Source organism: Puma concolor, chromosome A3 (genome assembly GCF_028749965.1).
Source record: "Puma concolor isolate L17-30 chromosome A3, mPumCon1.1.hap2, whole genome shotgun sequence".
In the NCBI taxonomy this organism is placed as follows: Eukaryota; Metazoa; Chordata; class Mammalia; order Carnivora; family Felidae; genus Puma; species Puma concolor.
In genome coordinates, this window is record NC_141669.1 from 124,205,836 (window position 1) to 124,222,369 (window position 16,534).

The window sequence follows — 16,534 nt, forward strand, 5'->3', positions numbered from 1 at the left end:
GTTACCAACGATCACCTCCTTCCAGTTTTCAAATCTTTCCATCACTCTAAAATATTCTCTCGTGCCCACATGCTATAAATCCCTGATCCCACTGCCAGCCCAGGCAACCACTCATCTGTTTTCTATCTGTATAGATTTGCCTTTTTTGAAGATTCTTTTTTGGTTCTTTTGGGTGTTTTGTTTTGTTTTGTCTTGTTTCGTTGAGGAGGGGACAGGCAGAAAGAGAGGGAGAGAGAATCCCAAGCAGGTTCCACGCTGTCAGCACAGAGCCCAACAGAGGGCTCGATCTCACAAACCATGAGATCATGACCTGAGCCGAAATCAAGAGTCAGACACTTAACAAACTGAGCTACGGAGCCACCTTGAGATTTGCCTTTTCCAAATATTTCACGTAGTATACAGTCTTTTGCATCCGGCTCGTTTTGCCTAGCGTGTTTTTTCAGGTTCATCAGTGTCATAACATATATCAATACTCCGTCCCTTTTTATTGCTAGTAGTATTCCAGTAGATGGGTTCCTAGTTGATGGACATTTGGATTGTTCCCAGTTTGGGGTCTTGTATGAATTACACTGCTGTGAATATTCATGTGTGTATCTTTGTGTGGACGTATGTTTTCGTGTCTGTTGGGTATATTCCTAGAAGTGGACTCTCTGGATCCTATGGTATATGTGTATGTTTAACTTTTTAAAGAAACTGCCAAATGACATCACCATTTTTTATTCCCTCCAGCACCAAATAAAAATTTGAGGCTGAGTATTCAAGAAACTGGAAAGACTTCAGATCTGTGTTCTACTCATGCACCAGCGGCTGTGTGTGTGTGTGTGTGTGTGTGTGTGTGTGTGTGTCAAACATTCTTCAGCAGCCTGACTCCAATGTGCAAAAAATTAAGTCTGTAACACTGTGGACTTCGATTCCTTAGTTACCTTCAGTTTCTTAGTTACCCACCAGTCTGGCAGTGGATCTGGTAAGGCTTCTGAGCAGCTCTTGCCTATGTAGATAACCGTGGTAGGCCAAGTGAAATACCCAAAATTTGGATAAAACCGGCCAAATGATCACCATTCCTCAGTGGCTCCTCACCCTTTCACTATTCTGCCTTTGTGACACATTAATTTTCATTTTTCACGATTGACTTCCAGAGGGTTCCTTGGGATCTATGCCTAGCATACTCCCTAGGTCCCTCTGTATCGTCTTTAGAACGTGGCACTCTTACCAAGAATAAGTGACATTATCATCCTTATTTCCCCATCTCTCAGGCAAATAAGAGTGCCCAGCAAGACCACATCAAATGCTAAATCCTAGGACTCCAACTTGTCACCCTGGCCCAAATGAACACAACACCTGCATCTGATTGTTATTAATCTATTAAAAAGAGAGCGTGCGCAAGCCATGGTTTTCTTCCTCTCCAAACCAACTGAATCCATTTTACAAAATTTCATGGGACACTCTGCTTTCTAATATCTACGTGGTGTCGCCTCTTAGCCCCAATTCTGTAATGTGCTTGCAAATGCTATTATACTTGTCCAACATGGTTTGTTTTCAATAATCCCATAGCTTTTTTATTTCTTGGAATGCCATGGACCTCCATATGTTTACTTATTCTCTGCTTGTTTATCAAGTGCACAAAGCATCCCCCACCCTCCCACTGTTCAAGAGTTCCACACACCTGATTTCTAGATTAGGTAAGACAAGGAAATGGAGCAGGGGACAGAGTCCTGAGGCAAGGAAGAATGTATGAAGGAGGGGGTAGGAAGGGAGAAAAGATATTCCCAAATACTCTCCTGTTACAATGTGTAGCCATCTGGGTTTTTATCAGTTCTCATTTAAAAGGTAAAATTGCTTAAAACTAAACATTCCCTATCTGAACTCTTGAATTGTCAAATGTATCCGTGTCGACTGTTTTGTATTAAATCACTTTCTGAAAGCAGTTGCAGGGAATCAAATCCCCCCACCTCCCCCCCCCAAAAAAAACACTAAAAATCATCACCAAAACCCAGCCATCTAATATTCCATTCATAACTGACCTTAACATCAATGCCCCCTTGACCTGGGTCCACACACCAATGCCAAGGCTAGTAATAGACAAGGCTCCCCTTTTAGGCTAAAGCACTACTGTGCACCAGCCTACTTCTCACTCTGCATCCATCATCTTGTTTTAGTCTTCCCAGAATCCAGTGAGGCAGCTACAATTATCCTTACTTTACAGATGAGAACCTGGGCATCAGAGGAGGTAAACGACTTGCCCAGGCTGGCATAGCTGTTAAGAGGCAGAGTGGGACTCACACACCAAAGCTCTTACTCATTTCTCTAAGTCAGGCTGCCTCCCCGAGTTAAACTCCCCAGGCCCCAACAGAGTTGCCGTCTCTTCATCATCATCAATAAATATTTATGAAGGACCCACCGCCTACACACCACCGCTCTTGTTTCCACAGCAACATGCTGTCAGAGAGTCATGGGAGTATCCTGTGCTTAAAGGAACAATGCTGTAATGTCCTGTGATCATGGCTCTGAAAGGTGACAGTTACACTACCACAGCGGACTCCGTCTCAGCCGGCAGCCAGGAGCTTGCAAGCGCTGTGCGAGGGATAAGCAAGAAGAAACTGAAGAGAGGAGAAAGGGAGTGGGTTTTTACCCAAGAAAACAGTCTGCTTTCATTGTGAATGTGTTTGTGATTGTTGCTGAAACAGAATCCAGGCCAGGTTTGCACATTAATTGTTCTTTTATTAGGAAAGAAATCAAGCAATCCAGGAGAGAAAATAAAATTTGACTGTACTGCTAACAGTTCCCCAGAGATAACTGGCAATGATTATCGAGTTAAATGACTACATCGCTAACAATTGCAATCTCAAGTCAGTCCCCTCTACGATCCATTGTCGCTCTCACTGTACAGACGCTGAAATCCTCTAGTAAATGGACTAATTATCCCCGTATCTGTTTTAGTTGTTTCTCTCTTGCCCCATCCCAAATCATGTTTTGCCACACTCCCAACAGGCTGATTTCAAATGCTTTTTTTTCTTAACTACCATTCCTTGCAATCATCATCCTGGCTCATGAAACACATCTTAGTAGGAAGAAGGAAACTGCCTTTTGATGACAGGCTCTTGCCACTGACTTTTGGACACCATGACCAACATGTTACAGCAAAACACATCATCCCAAATGTGTACTAGATACAAATTCAAAGTGCTTTTAAGACTGGGAACTTTCAGATTAAAAAGGTATGAGGCACACACCACTGAGTTTTAAAATGTATTCTTTACCCAAACTTGCCAAAAGTTTTAAATAAGATACTTTAAAGCAAATCAAGATATTGTCGTATTTGTACTAGATCTGGATTCCAACAGTTTCAGCATTTAGAAATTAAGAGGATAAGTCCATTTTAAAAAATCAACATTTGCAGCATTCCTGCATCTACAAATGTAGATGCTCACGAAGAAACCTGGGGGAAAAAAATCAAATGTAAATGGTCTAAGACATTTGCATTAAACCAAAAAGGAGAGAAAAGATATCTACAGAAAATCCCCATTTTTACAACTGAATGAGGCTTTCTCCCACACAAGCTAATCCCACTCGTTCAAGGAGCCTCTAGCACAAACGCAGTCGCTTGCTAAGTATATGCCGTAGTAGGTTTGCAGAAGTCACTCGGCTCAAGTAGAACCAAAAGAAACATATGGTGCCTTAACAGTAGATTTCTTCCCAAACTGTACTCCTGGACTGCTTTTCTTTCCCGAGTGTTCCAAAGAGCAAACAAAGAAAAGGTGCTGGCTCCTCACACTTCTCTAAATGTTTTAACAAAAGGCTGCTGAATAAACACATTACTCATTTAAAATTTGAAAAGAAGTTCTATTCCTGAGCTGACAGCAACTGGATTTGCATTTTAACAGTTGTGGGCGAGCGCCACCTGGCGGGGGGCACCGGAACCGGCGTGCTTTGTGCGTTGGACAGCTTCCCCAGGCCGGTACCGTTTCACCGCACGCTTCGCAAGAACGGCTGGACACCCGCGGCGGAATATTTTTGACACTGATTTTTTGCCGCGGGAACGTGAGTACTGTGAATGCGTGGCGGGCCCGCCAGGCCCTGGAGGAAAGTAAAAACTTAAATCACGAAGCACGCCCGGGGCTCCAGGACCGCCCCCAGCATCTTCCTTTTCTCCCCTCCCCAGCACACCTAATGCAGACCCAGAGCGAGGAGAAGCAGAATTGCACACCCACCACCTTTAGTACGGTGCCGTGCCTGTCCCTCTTCCCTCACTGGCTAATCCTACCCACACACCTCAAAAGAAGTGTCCTAGTCACCCAACTTCCCAGCCACGGAAACGGGCTGTCCCTTCGCAGAAGTCCCATACTGAGTTCCCATTTAGTAGGGAGCAAGAGAGACGCCAGTGCCTGTCCAACGGAGTGTCACTCCATTGCTTCCTAACCTCAAGTGCAACCTGCTTAAGGAGGCTACACTCCACCGCAGCTTTCTTTTTTTCTTTCCCTCTTTCCTTCTTCAAAACAATATATGGGCACCGCTGTTACTCGGCAATCCGAAACTCATCTTTTCCTACATCTCACTTGTTTATCTCAGCCTGTCCGCGTGATCTCAGCAACCTCCAGCTCAGTGTGGCCACATCAAATCAAATCGGGGCTAAAAACAAACACACAACAAACAGGCAAACAAACTTCAAGGTGATTTTGAACTTGGAAGCATACCTGGCCAATCCCTCCCTTGTCTCCCTCCACCTGCCGCCCAGTCTTTGGGGGCCTGGGGCTGGAAGTTTGCCTGAGGCGGGCTTTGGCGATGGAGAAGACGCAGGATGGTCGTGGTCTCCCATGCATGCCAACCTATCATTAGGGGCACCCCAGCCCCCAACACTGAGAACCACCTCTGCTCACCTCCTTCCTACGGTCAAACCCAAATATGGGTCCCCCACCCCTAAACTTTTCAGGAGCCAACAGGCTCAAAGGTCGAAGCCACTCCGCTCCAAGGGCCTTAACTGGGGCGACCATCCACTCTGGCTGAAAACCACGGGCTACGGAGGAGGTCAGTGCCGCCCCAGTCGTTAACGCCCACACCCCCACGGTGCCTTCAGCGGCTCGCTTAAGCTTTAGCTGAGGGGCGCGGCGTGTTTCGAGCAAGTCTGGAGCTGGCCGTCTCTCCCTGGAGACAAGAAAAGCCACCGCCCCGGCAGCCGCGGCCTGCTGGCGACCGGTGCTCCCCCACGAAAAGCGCGCGCTGCCCCCCAGAAGCTGCGGGGAGCGAACGCTCCGCCCCGGGCGCCGGTGCCGCTTCTCGTCCCGCCGCCCCAAACACTCCAGTGACAGATTCCGACAAGTGGGAGGCAGCAAGTGGAGACGTTCGCAACAACCGCGAAAGTTACTCCCGCCCGGGGGCCCGCAGCAAAGTCGGGCGGGGAACTCCGCCAAACGCGGGCTGCCGGGAGGGGGGACGCGCGGGCCCGGGCGCGCAGGGACGCGGCTGCCCGCGCCGGCGACGGGGACCCGGCTCCGGCCCCCGGGACGCGACCCCCGCCAGCCCGCACAACTTTCTCCCCCGAGGGCCCCGCGGCGGCCTCGGGCGCGCCGGGGAGCGAGCGGGGCCCGGCGGGCGTACTCACCTGCGGCGCTCTGTGCCCCGGCGCCGGGCAGCGAAGGCAGCTGCAGCCGCAGGAGCAGGCTGAGGGCGAGCGCGGCGAGGCTCGCCATCCGGGCGGCGGCGGGCGGCTCAGCCCCTTCCCGCGGGGGCCGGGGCCGGGGCCGGGACTCGGGCGGGCGCGGGGCGGCCCCGCATCGCCGGCGCGGCCGCACGCAGGGGCTCCGCGGCGCTCCCGGAGCCGGCGCCGCTGCGCTCGGAGCCGAGGCGCGGCGCGAACTGAGGCGGGCGGCTGGGCGGGGGCGGGACGCGGGGGGCGGGGGCGGGGGGCGGCGTCCCCCGAGTCCTAACGCCGCCGCCGCCGCCGCCGCCGCCGCCGCCGCCCGCCCGCCCGGCGCTCCGCCCGGGCCGCGCACACACCCTCGCGCGCACGCCCGCGCCCCGCACACGCCCGCCGCCGGCGCACCCTCGCAGAGGCTGGTCGGCTCCGGGCGGCCGGCTCAGTCTCGCGCCCACACGCAGCAGCCCCCGCGCGCACCCCCCGCGCCCCCACGCGCGCCGGGGTCCTCGCCTCCTCGCCCCGCGCAGCGCGGCGCAGCCAAGCATCGTCTGCCCGGCTTGGGCGCAGGTACTGGGGGCGGTGGGGGGAGGCGGGAGAGAGGGAGCAGCCGCCGTGTGAACTCGGAGTGGGAGAACAGGTGAGTGGGGGCGCGGGGGGGAGAGGAGGCCGGGAGGGAGCAGCCGTCTCAACTCGGGATGGGGCGGGGGGGCAGGGGGGTGGGCAGGGGAGTGGGGGAGGAGTCATCTGTCCTAAGCTGGGGCGGGCGTCTGCTGGCGAGGGGCTCGGGCACGCCCTGAGAGGAGAATTTCCTCTAAGAGTCGACACCCCCCTCACCCCCCACCACACACGCACACGCTCCTCTGGGCGCAACCCGCCTCCTCAGCCGCCCAGGCACCCTTCTTATTCACCCACATCTCTCCCTGTCCCCACCCCCACGCGGAAGGGACGACGACGGGGCTGGAGGCATCCCTCTCTCGCCCACTGCCTTCCCTCCTTCCAGTTCGCGAGAGACAGAACCGTGTAGTTTTTTCCTTTTTCTTCCTGGTCTGAACAAAGACCTGGTTGGAAACGAAAGCCTAAAACCATAGGTCAGAGTCCTAGCTGTCCCTTGCAGCTCACAGGCTGGAACTCTCTGCTCTCCTGGGAGCCAGGATCTCATGGAACAGACCTGGAACCACTTGCGTCCCGGCGGGGGGCCTGGGCGCTAAAAACTGGGGACAGGGACACCTAAGCAATTCTCAAAGAACTCACATTTGTGAACCTGGCCAAAGCCTTCTTTAGGTCTCAGCACAGCCTTCCCCCGCACCCCCTCCTTGTTGGGATTCCAGGGATTGGATTGGACAGATTGGGGCAGAAATATGAAAGTCAGGCATGGCTAGGTTTTCCAAAGGTGGGACACCTCAGGGTCTGGATTGAGTTGCTGTGGCAGAGAGAACACGGGGCCTCACTCTCCCAAACGCCCAGTTCCCACAGGGTGGAGTGGAACAGGACCAGTGCTCAACCTTGGCACCAGGCTTTACCTGCCCAGGATGAACCCTCTGTGCTTTCCCAGCTGCCCTCCACACCTGGAAACTGTCCCCTCTATTCCCGCAGGAGTACCTCCTCTCACCTGATGCCCGACAGGGCTCTGGTGTCCAGTCACACACCTTGCTTTTGCACCTGCTGTTCCCTCTGCCTGGAAGGCCCTTCCCTGCATCATCTCCCTGGTAAACTTACACTCGTTCTTAAGGCTTCTCTGTGAAACTTTGGCTGAGAGGCCAGTGCAGACTGGAAAAAAAGGGGCTACTTTCCCTGTCTGCCTCCCATCAGCCTGGGGACCTGGGGAAACCTGGCCACATGCTCACCCCTGGCTCAGGGCTGAGGTCAGTGTCAGTACTGAAGAAAGCAGGCTGGGGCCTGAGGTGAGCTTTGTGATGGCTGGAAATTGTGGAGTGACATTCTGCCCTGTAGCTCCTTTCAGTTCCACTCAAGAAGATGGCCTCTTGTCCTCAGGATGACTGCCTTTAAAACCCATGGGACCTCTGGGCCTCAGTTTCCCTTTCTACACAATGGCTTCCCCTTCACCTCTGTTGGCGGCCAGAAGCAGTTAGCTGCAAATCTCTTAATCCGAGCACAGTTTTAGGGGAAGCTTGAACCATGGGGCATAAAGTGATCTGGCTGCCTGCCATGTGCCAAGAATGGCAAGACTGTGGGTTTGCAGCTTACAGAAGATGTGGTCTGCGCCCTCATGAAGTGTACAGTCTGGTGGAAAAAACTGGACAAAGAGAAAAGCAGTCAAGGACCCAGAAATGCAGAGATAGCCTCCCATCTCCCCAGCGCCCACCCTGCCCCCAGTAATGATCAGTCCCCCAGTGGGGAGCAGAGAATCAGGGGAAAGACATCTTGGGCCATGGAGTCTTACTCACCCATGGGGAAAGCCTATAGTTATAGTAATATAACTGTTCTTTTATCCCCATTTTACACACCAAGAAACTGAGGCCCAAACAGGGCAAAGACCCTGTGTAGGGAGGCAACTGAGGAGTGGCTACACCATTGGAGCCTTTTATCTTCTTGCAGTGGCACAGGGCCCCACTAGTCATTTAAATTTAAAATTTAGAAATTCAGGGGCTCCTGGCTGCCTCGGTCAATGGAGCGTACAGCTCTTGATCTTGGGGTTGTGGGTTCGAGCACCACACTGGATGTAGAGATTACTTTAAAAAATAAAATCTTGGGGCATCTGGGTGGCTCAGTCAGTTAATCATCTGACTTTGGCTCAGATCATGATCTCACAGTTCATGGATTCGAGCCCTGCATTGGGCTCTGTGCTGACAACTCAGAGCCTAGAGCCTGTTGCAGATTCCGTGTCTCCCTCCCTCTGCCCCTCCCCCACTCTCACTCTGTCCCTCAAAAAATAAACATTAAAATAATTTTTTTGAAATAAAATCTTAATTATAAAATAAAATTTAGAAATTCAGTCTAACCACACTGAGTGTGGAACTAACCACATTTTTTTAAAATTTTTTTTTAACGTTTATTTATTTTTGAGACAGAGAGAGACAGAGCATGAACGGGGGAAGGTCAGAGAGAGGGAGACACAGAATCGGAAACAGGCTCCAGGCTCTGAGCCATCAGCCCAGAGCCCAACACGAGGCTCGAACTCACGGTCTGTGAGATCGTGACCTGAGCTGAAGTCGGACGCTTAACCGACTGAGCCACCCAGGTGCCCCTGGAACTAACCACATTTTAAGAGCTCAGTAGCCACCTGTGGCTAGTGGCTGCCATATTGTACAGTACAGCTATAAACATTTCCATCATGATAGAAAATTCTATTGGACAGTGCTGCTCAGACTACAGCCCATGAGCCAAATCTGACCCACTGTTCCTTTTTATAAATAAAGTTTTTTGGGGTACAGCCATGCTTATTCATTTGGACACTGCCTATAGCTGGTTTTTGCAAAAGTTCTATTAGACACTGCTGCACTAGAGCAGAGGTCAGCAAACTACCACTAGTGGGCCAAGCGTGGCCCTGATTGTGTTTTTATAAATAAAGTTTTATTGGCACACAATCCTACATATTTGTTTACATATTGCCTGTGATTGTTCTCTGGACTACAGAGGCAGAGTTTAGTAATTGTGACAGAGATCGTCTGGCCCACATCTGAAAATGTTTACTGTCCTTGCCCTTTACAGAAGTTTGCCAACTCCTTCTCTAGAGGCAGTCTCACAGCCCAAATCATCAGCCTAGAACTGGTTCTCAAAGTGTGGTCTTTGGACCAGTAGTATCAGCATCATCTGCCTGGAAATGTGTTAGAAATGCCAAGTCTCAGGCCCTCCCCTGGACCTACTGAATCAGAAATGTTGGAGGTGAGGCCCAGAAATCCGTTCTAACCAACCACCCAGGTGAGTCGGATGCACATTCAAGTTGAAAACCACCAACCTGAAACACCCACGGTGAATGTGCCCATGAGTGGCCCGCACAGTAGAGATACTGATGGGTTCCCATGGGAACAGAGCATTTAGAAAGATGTCAGAAGAATGATAGCCTTTGTGCAGCAAGGCCTTTGACATCCCCTCGACCAGGCCACGAGCGCTGGGAGGGGACCTCTCACCAGCCCCCGGTGCGGATGCCCAGGCCCCACTGCCTGACGGCCCACCCTCCTACGGAGCTGTCAGCACATTTGGCTCTGTCTCCACATAAATTCATGGGCCAGCTGTCTCTTTTAATCTGGTTGCAAGATGAAACCATTAATAGATGTCAGACACATTGGCAATGATCTCTTCATTAATAATTTCCTCCTTTCTGAGGAAAAAAAAATTAGTAACAAGCAACCATCAATAATTCAAAAATACGAGTTAACCTTTCTATTAGCAGAGTGGCTTTGCACACACCGCGGACTCTTTCAGAGCCAGTAGTTCTGACTCGAATCGTGTTTTATGGCACAAATATTAACATGCATTAATGCTCTCCGTCAAGACGCGCAAATATAAATAACCCAAATGCAACTTAGAAACCATAAGTAGTTTTCGAGTGTAACCTCGTGATCCTACCATTTTGTTCTGTGAAAACATGCATTGTCCAATAATATTGCTGTGTCCAAAAACAGTACTTCACAAAGAAATCGTTTGCACTGTGAGGCCCTGGTGGTTAGAAAGATTTCCCTTGCACTGAACCAACACTGCCAGTCTGCACCCTCCTCCCCTCGGAGTTGGCTCCTCTCTCTGGGAACACACGGAAAGATCCTGGACGCGCTTGCAGGTGACTCACTTGGATGTTGGTGTGCTCTAGGTAAGCATTCTTGATTCCTTACACTCTTCTTCATCCTCTCCTCCTCCTCCTCCTCCGCCTCCTCCTCTTCCTCCTTTGATTTCAAGTCCCCCACCATCTGGTTCCTCTTCTCGGACATACTCTATTTTGGTAACACCCCTCTTTTGGGCGAGGCCTTGCACCTGCCCATATTCCCCATGCCTCCATTCACCAGTCAGGTGACCACAAACTAGTCACTCTCTCTCTCCAGTTGTGTTTCCCCATCTGTGAAATTGGGGTGATTATTCCCACCTCACTGAGCTGAGTGAGAATTATGTGAGTTAATGGATATGAAAGCATCTAGAACAGGACCTGGCCCACTCAAGAGATCATTTCTTTTCCTTTCTTTCCTACCTCCAAGTCTTGTGTTAACGTACCACCCCAGCCTTGATTCCAGGCCAACTATTGTAGACACCTGGTCGGCAACACAGCATGGACAGCCAGCTGCTTCATCCTTGGGCCAAAACACCAGCACATGGTCCAGACTATTGGCAAGTAGACGTCAGTGCTTGAGCTGCCCTGGATTTAACGTGAGGACCACATCTCTCTTTGCCTAAGTGGGATCTGCCAAGTAGCTGTTTCTTTTAATTAAAAAAAAACAAAACAAAACAAAACGAAAAAACTAAGTGATGTGTGCCAGGTACCCACCATGGATGTTTTGTCTCTAACCTGTGCCCAGCATCATGCTGAGCAGTGGGGTGCCAAAATACAATGACTCCATCCCATAGGAGCCCCCAGGCAGCCCACGTGGAGAGGTCACACCAGCCCACTAGGGACAGGGTAGCTAGTGTCATGGTTTGAATAACAGATGTCCGTCATGATGGAGATAGAGCCCCAGCCTTTACCTCTTCCTTCCAGTAAAGCTGTTCCCTGATGAGGCCAGAGAAATGCCACTGTGCCCTGGAGTTGCACACGAGCACTGAGGTCCCCAGACTCTCCCCTCATCCCTGACTCCAGACTCAGGTTCAAGAGGATCCAGGTGGGGATGGACTTGACAGTCCAAGGTGGGGTGAACCTGTTTCTCCTCTGCATCTGCCCTGCAGTGGTCTTAGCTCTGTCTTCAGCCAGCCCCTCTCTGCCTCCAGTCTCGTCCGCCTAACCCCTCCTCACACACAGCAGCCAGGGCCATTGTTCAGGAAGACCGTCACTCCACAGTCTTGCCCCTCGCCAACTTGACACCCTTCACAAATGCTGCATTGCCCTCAGAATAGAGTCCGGAATCCTTCACGCGGCCACCAAGACCTTCCATTGGCTGGGCCCGGCCTGCCTTTCTCAGCCCATCCTGTCCTTAATTCCCTCGAAACACACCCAACCCACCCAGAGAGGACCCACCCAGAGTCCTCACCAGGTAGGGAAGGAGAGAAAGGTATTGCAGGTGGCAGGAACCGCTCAGAGATGTGAAAGCGGCTGCACGTTCAGAGAGGTTGGGGCGGGCCAGAAGGGCTGAGGTCTCGGGAGCAGTGGCTCCCTCTGACCCAATTCCAGGACACAGACCCTTTACCCCAGCCACCCTGGCTCCGCCTGGGGCTTTTGCCTGTATCGTTGCCTCTCTCTGGAATGCCAAATTCCAAATCCATTTCCTCCTCTATCCCTTTCTAGGCCTACAAATCCTCATTGCTCAGCTTTGGGCAGGTCTGTAGTGGGCAGGGAAGAAGGATTCGTCAGTTCTGTTTCCACAGTGCCATTAGCAGAGCCACCTTCTCCATGAGGGCGGCAGCATCTGAGGCTGCCAGGACTGGCTTACCCTCCCCCATCCCGTCAAAACCAAGCCCTACAATGCATACAGCAAGCACTCAAAAGATGTTGGTGGAGACTAGGGCCACATTTGCCTGCCAGGGCCGAAGAGGAGTTCAGTGATTTTCAGACGGGAGACTCACTGCCCATCTAGCAATGTCTGTGAGACAAAGTCGACTCATCAGAAAAGGGCCAGAGCAAGGTTCACAGGTGCTCAGGGTGAGATATGTCAGGGTGACATTTCCCAACTGTCCCCAATCCTAGGGACCACTAGGAGGTCTGTTAGTAACTCCAAATACCCACTTCCCCCAGAACCAATGAACCCAAAACTTGAGGGAAGAGCTTGGAAATCTTACTTTATGACTGTGCACAGGGGAATCTCATGGGAAGTCGTAACAGGGTAACTCTGTCCAGGCCAGCACAGAAACGACAGGCCTACACTGTGGTATCAGACCGCTGGAAGCACCTGGCCCAGGCTCAGAACGGTGACAGGCCTGTCCCTAGCAGAGAGGAACCAGAAGAGGCATTCCTGGCCTGTCTGCTCACAGCGTCAAGCCTCCTCCAGGTGGGGCCCAAGTCCCAGGAACAACAGACACTGGCCCTCTGAGAACAAAAATATGGCACTTAGCATTTTCAAACAGAAGTGATACAGAAAGAATGTCTCATTTTTTAAAGAAATCTTTAAAATTTCCTTCAGGCCTCAGGTTTACACAATTGGATTCATCAGAATCCTTGATTCTTTTTAAATTTTTTTAATGTTTATTTATTTTTGAGAGAGAGAGACGGAGCATGAGCAGGGGAGAGGCAGAGAGAGGGAGACACAGAATTGGAAGCAAGCTCCAGTCTCCAAACTGTCAGCACAGAACCTGATGTAGGGCTCGAACCCACGAACCACAATATCATGGCCTGAACTGAAGTTGGACGCTAAACCAGGACTGAGCCACCCAGGTGCCCCAGCTTCCTTGATTGTTAACAAACTTTTGTGTTTCCCCTGCATAGCCCTCCCTTGGTAATGTTACTTATTTGCTCATGTTTATTATTTTTTATGATTATATGGACTTGGTCTTTTATTCTCATTGATTTGTTATTTTATTATTGTATTTCCAGAAGTAACATGGACCTCCCACCATAAAAACAAGGCCCTTGACAGTAACAGAACTCTGCCCACTACAGCCCAGCCTTTGGATGCTGCACCAATCAGACACAGATTGCCAAGAGGGCCTTGGGAAGGAGATTCCCACAGGGCAGCCAGGCATGGGTTTCTGCTGCAGTGGTCTTCAGCCCTTCTCCATGTTAGAATCACCTGGGGCCCCACCCTCAGCCATTGAGTTATTTGAGTAGGAGCCAGGCAACAGTAGTTTTTAAAGCTCCCCAGTATTTCCACTAAAAACCACTGCAAGGACTCCTCACTTGGAGTCTCCCCAGCCCTGGGTGGGCTATGAATCATCTCAGAAATTTAAAGGGGGTGGACTTGGAGTGGGGTCTACACAGAGCTCTACCTCCTCATATTCTCATACACCCTTATAAAGATGCCCCACCCCCTTGCCCATCTCAGGGAATCCCTGCACGGAAGGAGCGGTGATCCTGGATGAGTGATAGACAGTACCTTTCTCAGCACGGGTCCCCGGGACACATCCACTCCAGAGCCACTCAGGGTAGGTGTGCATTCATTTTGCATGGAACTGAATCAGAATCCTTACAGATTGAGGCTGAGGGGGTTGATTTTTCTTTCTTTTTTTTTTTTTTTTTTTTTTAACTTTCACACCAGAGGATTCTCAGGCACATTAAGTTTGTGAATGGTTAATGCCGTGTTAGGACGAGGAAGTTGAAAACCTGCAGATACAACCTTGAGCCTACTGAGGCCAGGTCTGCATCTTGCCCATTTTTGTGTTTCTGACAGCTATAAGGGTTTAGAGGATGAATACTGAGACTGGAGCGTGTACACACATTGTATTTTAGGCACGACTCTTTCTTACAAATGACATGTCTAGCTCAAAGCAACTTACGTGAAAAGAGGAATCCAGTGGCTTATTTAGCTGAGCGATTCATAAGCACCTTCAGGCAAAGCTGCATCCAGGTATTCAGTTGTCCCTCTTTCTCTCTCTCTCTCTCTCCCTCCCTCTCCATCTCTCAGTGGTGCTTCTCTCAGTGGGTAGTCAGGGAAAATTGGGCAGTGACCACTCCATATATGGGTCTCATGGCTTAGAGCCCTCAGTAGCATCCCTGCCAAACTCTAGTGAAGATACTTTGGCTGATGTAGGTCACATCCATTTCCTGAAACAATCGATTTGGTCAGGAAAGTGGCAGAGAGGACAATACTATAATTGGCCAGCCTCAGTCATTTGTCCACCCCTCCATATAGGGGGTGGTCACCATAATTGACAGTCCCATAAAGACCAAATGGAGTGGGGAAGGAGTGTTTTCTCTAAAGGATCTTGGGCAGTCAGGTAACCTGTATCCACCTCACTTATAAATCACAATGCTCATAAACCTGTTTAGTAAGTGATCTGCTGACCTAACTCCTCACCCAGGGTCTGCTCTCTGCTTAACCTGCTCTGCATTCTGACACTCCAGTCCTTCGTTACCCACAGAGACCCTATGATTTTTATACAACCTACCCTTCCAATGTACCAAGGCATAAGTGTTATCCTCAAAATATTTTCAAGCAGCCAGCTCCTCTATAGCCAATCCAACGGAATAAATAGTTCTTTCAGCTTCAGAAAATGGCGACTGTTGAAGAAATATTTTAGTCCACGACACAGAAAGAGATTTCACCCGAAATGATAGCCACAAACTTTAGCCCCCAGAATCTCCTTCACCACTCCCGGAACCGAGCTGGATAACAGCAGAAGACTCCAAGCACACTGAGATCCTTCATTGGCGTGACAGGCCAGACTGCACACGTTTATTCAAGCCATTCTCACGTCAAATAAAACGTTGATAAATCATTATTTCTACAAGCTAAAAAAAATGCTAATAACTCAAGGCAGAATGAGATTGAGTTTGTTGAAATGAATGTGAAGAATGGATGGGGACAATCTTGGAATGTAAAACCATAGAAAATACCACCTGGAAACACAGAGATCATTTGTCTTATCTGGAAGCCTGTCTCCAGGGTGGCAAATGTAGGGATTGGTTTGAGGACAGAGTATGCCCTGTGCTCTGGGAGGGGGCTGAAGGGCAGGGAGGCAGAGGTGCTCCTTTACCCAAAACTACCATTCATCTCTGTCTGCCACAGAAGCTTAAAGATTGATAATCTTGGGGATTTTCCACTTCTGCCTTTCCGAAATGTTTGAACTTCACTGACCTTGAGCCAGGCCCGCAGCTTAAAGCCCGGCATGCACCATCCACCCCACAGTTCTCATTATTCCCAATGTACAGGTGAGGAAACTGAGGTATGAGGAGGTTTGGTGCTTCAGGGTGGATGCTGGTTTTAGGTTTGACTTTCCTCTCTACCTGTCCTAGATGTTTTAAAATCACTGTAATTGTGTCTCCCCACCGTGGATCAAGAATGCTAGTCCAACCGTCTCTAAACCCTTGTCATTTTATAGACATCTCAGTAGAGCTTTGCTAGTAAACAAACAAACAAACAAACAAATACATTCCGCTTACCCAGAGGCCAGATCCCCTGCAATAACTTCCCAGCTAGGTTCTCCCCGGAGCAGAAGAATGTGCCATTATAGTCTGGGTTGATTTTGGTTTTTTTGAAGGCTTTGTTTTTTCAATTGTTCAGGCCTTACCTACCCCAGGAGGAACCAACGTATGATAACAGAGACAATGCAACCTGAAAAAGTCCCCAGATTAACAAAGGAAGATACTCCCCAGTGCTCAGTTGGGGTCAGAGCCTCTGCTTTGAGGGACTGGATCTCTAATTCTTGTTTCCTGCAAGAAGAATATTAAGGGCCCATGGATGTTTTAAGACACAAATGTATGGAATTTTCTCAGGTTTCTCTCTCGGATAGGATTCAAAAAAAAAAAAAAAATCAGGAATTGACAAATGTTAAATACTTCCTTACTGCTAGTAATGCTTCCCCCACTCCTTCCCCTTTTTCTTCTCCTGAAACTCCTCTAACATGAATTTATTTTCTATTTGAAAGCCAATCTCACTGGTTATTAGATATTCTCCCTGCTGTCACCATCAGTAAATTATTAAACAGCTGACCAAGCTTTGTTTTAAAATGATTCTCTTATGAAGCTCAGTGATATATTTGCCATGAATACTGAATGGTGCCGCGGTCTCTAAGGACACGTGAATGATTCCTATTTACTACCTTTAGCGAAACGTGTGTGCAATTAGCAGCAAGAACTTGACTTGAATCACAGTTACTGGAGATGCCTGTAGCTCATATATATGGAGCTCTCTTCACTCATTACACTCTGACTGG

The 16,534-nt window shown here is 49.9% G+C and overlaps 1 protein-coding gene and 1 long non-coding RNA gene across 17 annotated transcripts in view; one reads left to right on the plus strand and one right to left on the minus strand.

The window, feature by feature from the left end:
• Positions 1-5,726, minus strand: part of PTPRT (protein tyrosine phosphatase receptor type T) — a 1,080,869-nt gene extending 1,075,143 nt beyond the window's left edge. For all 16 annotated transcript variants that reach the window (XM_086702238.1, XM_086702233.1, XM_086702237.1 and 13 more), the window contains exon 1: positions 5,597-5,726. In XM_086702238.1, the coding sequence (XP_086558364.1) occupies positions 5,597-5,684 (88 nt within the window). In that variant the 5' untranslated portion in view covers positions 5,685-5,726. The remainder of the gene's footprint in view (positions 1-5,596) is intronic.
• A 3,034-nt stretch (positions 5,727-8,760) lies between these two features.
• On the plus strand, positions 8,761-16,331 carry LOC147582743 (uncharacterized). Its single transcript, XR_015249472.1, has 2 exons — positions 8,761-10,945; positions 13,257-16,331. It is a non-coding gene; the product is annotated as an uncharacterized LOC147582743 (long non-coding RNA).
• Positions 16,332-16,534: the final 203 nt, after the last annotated feature.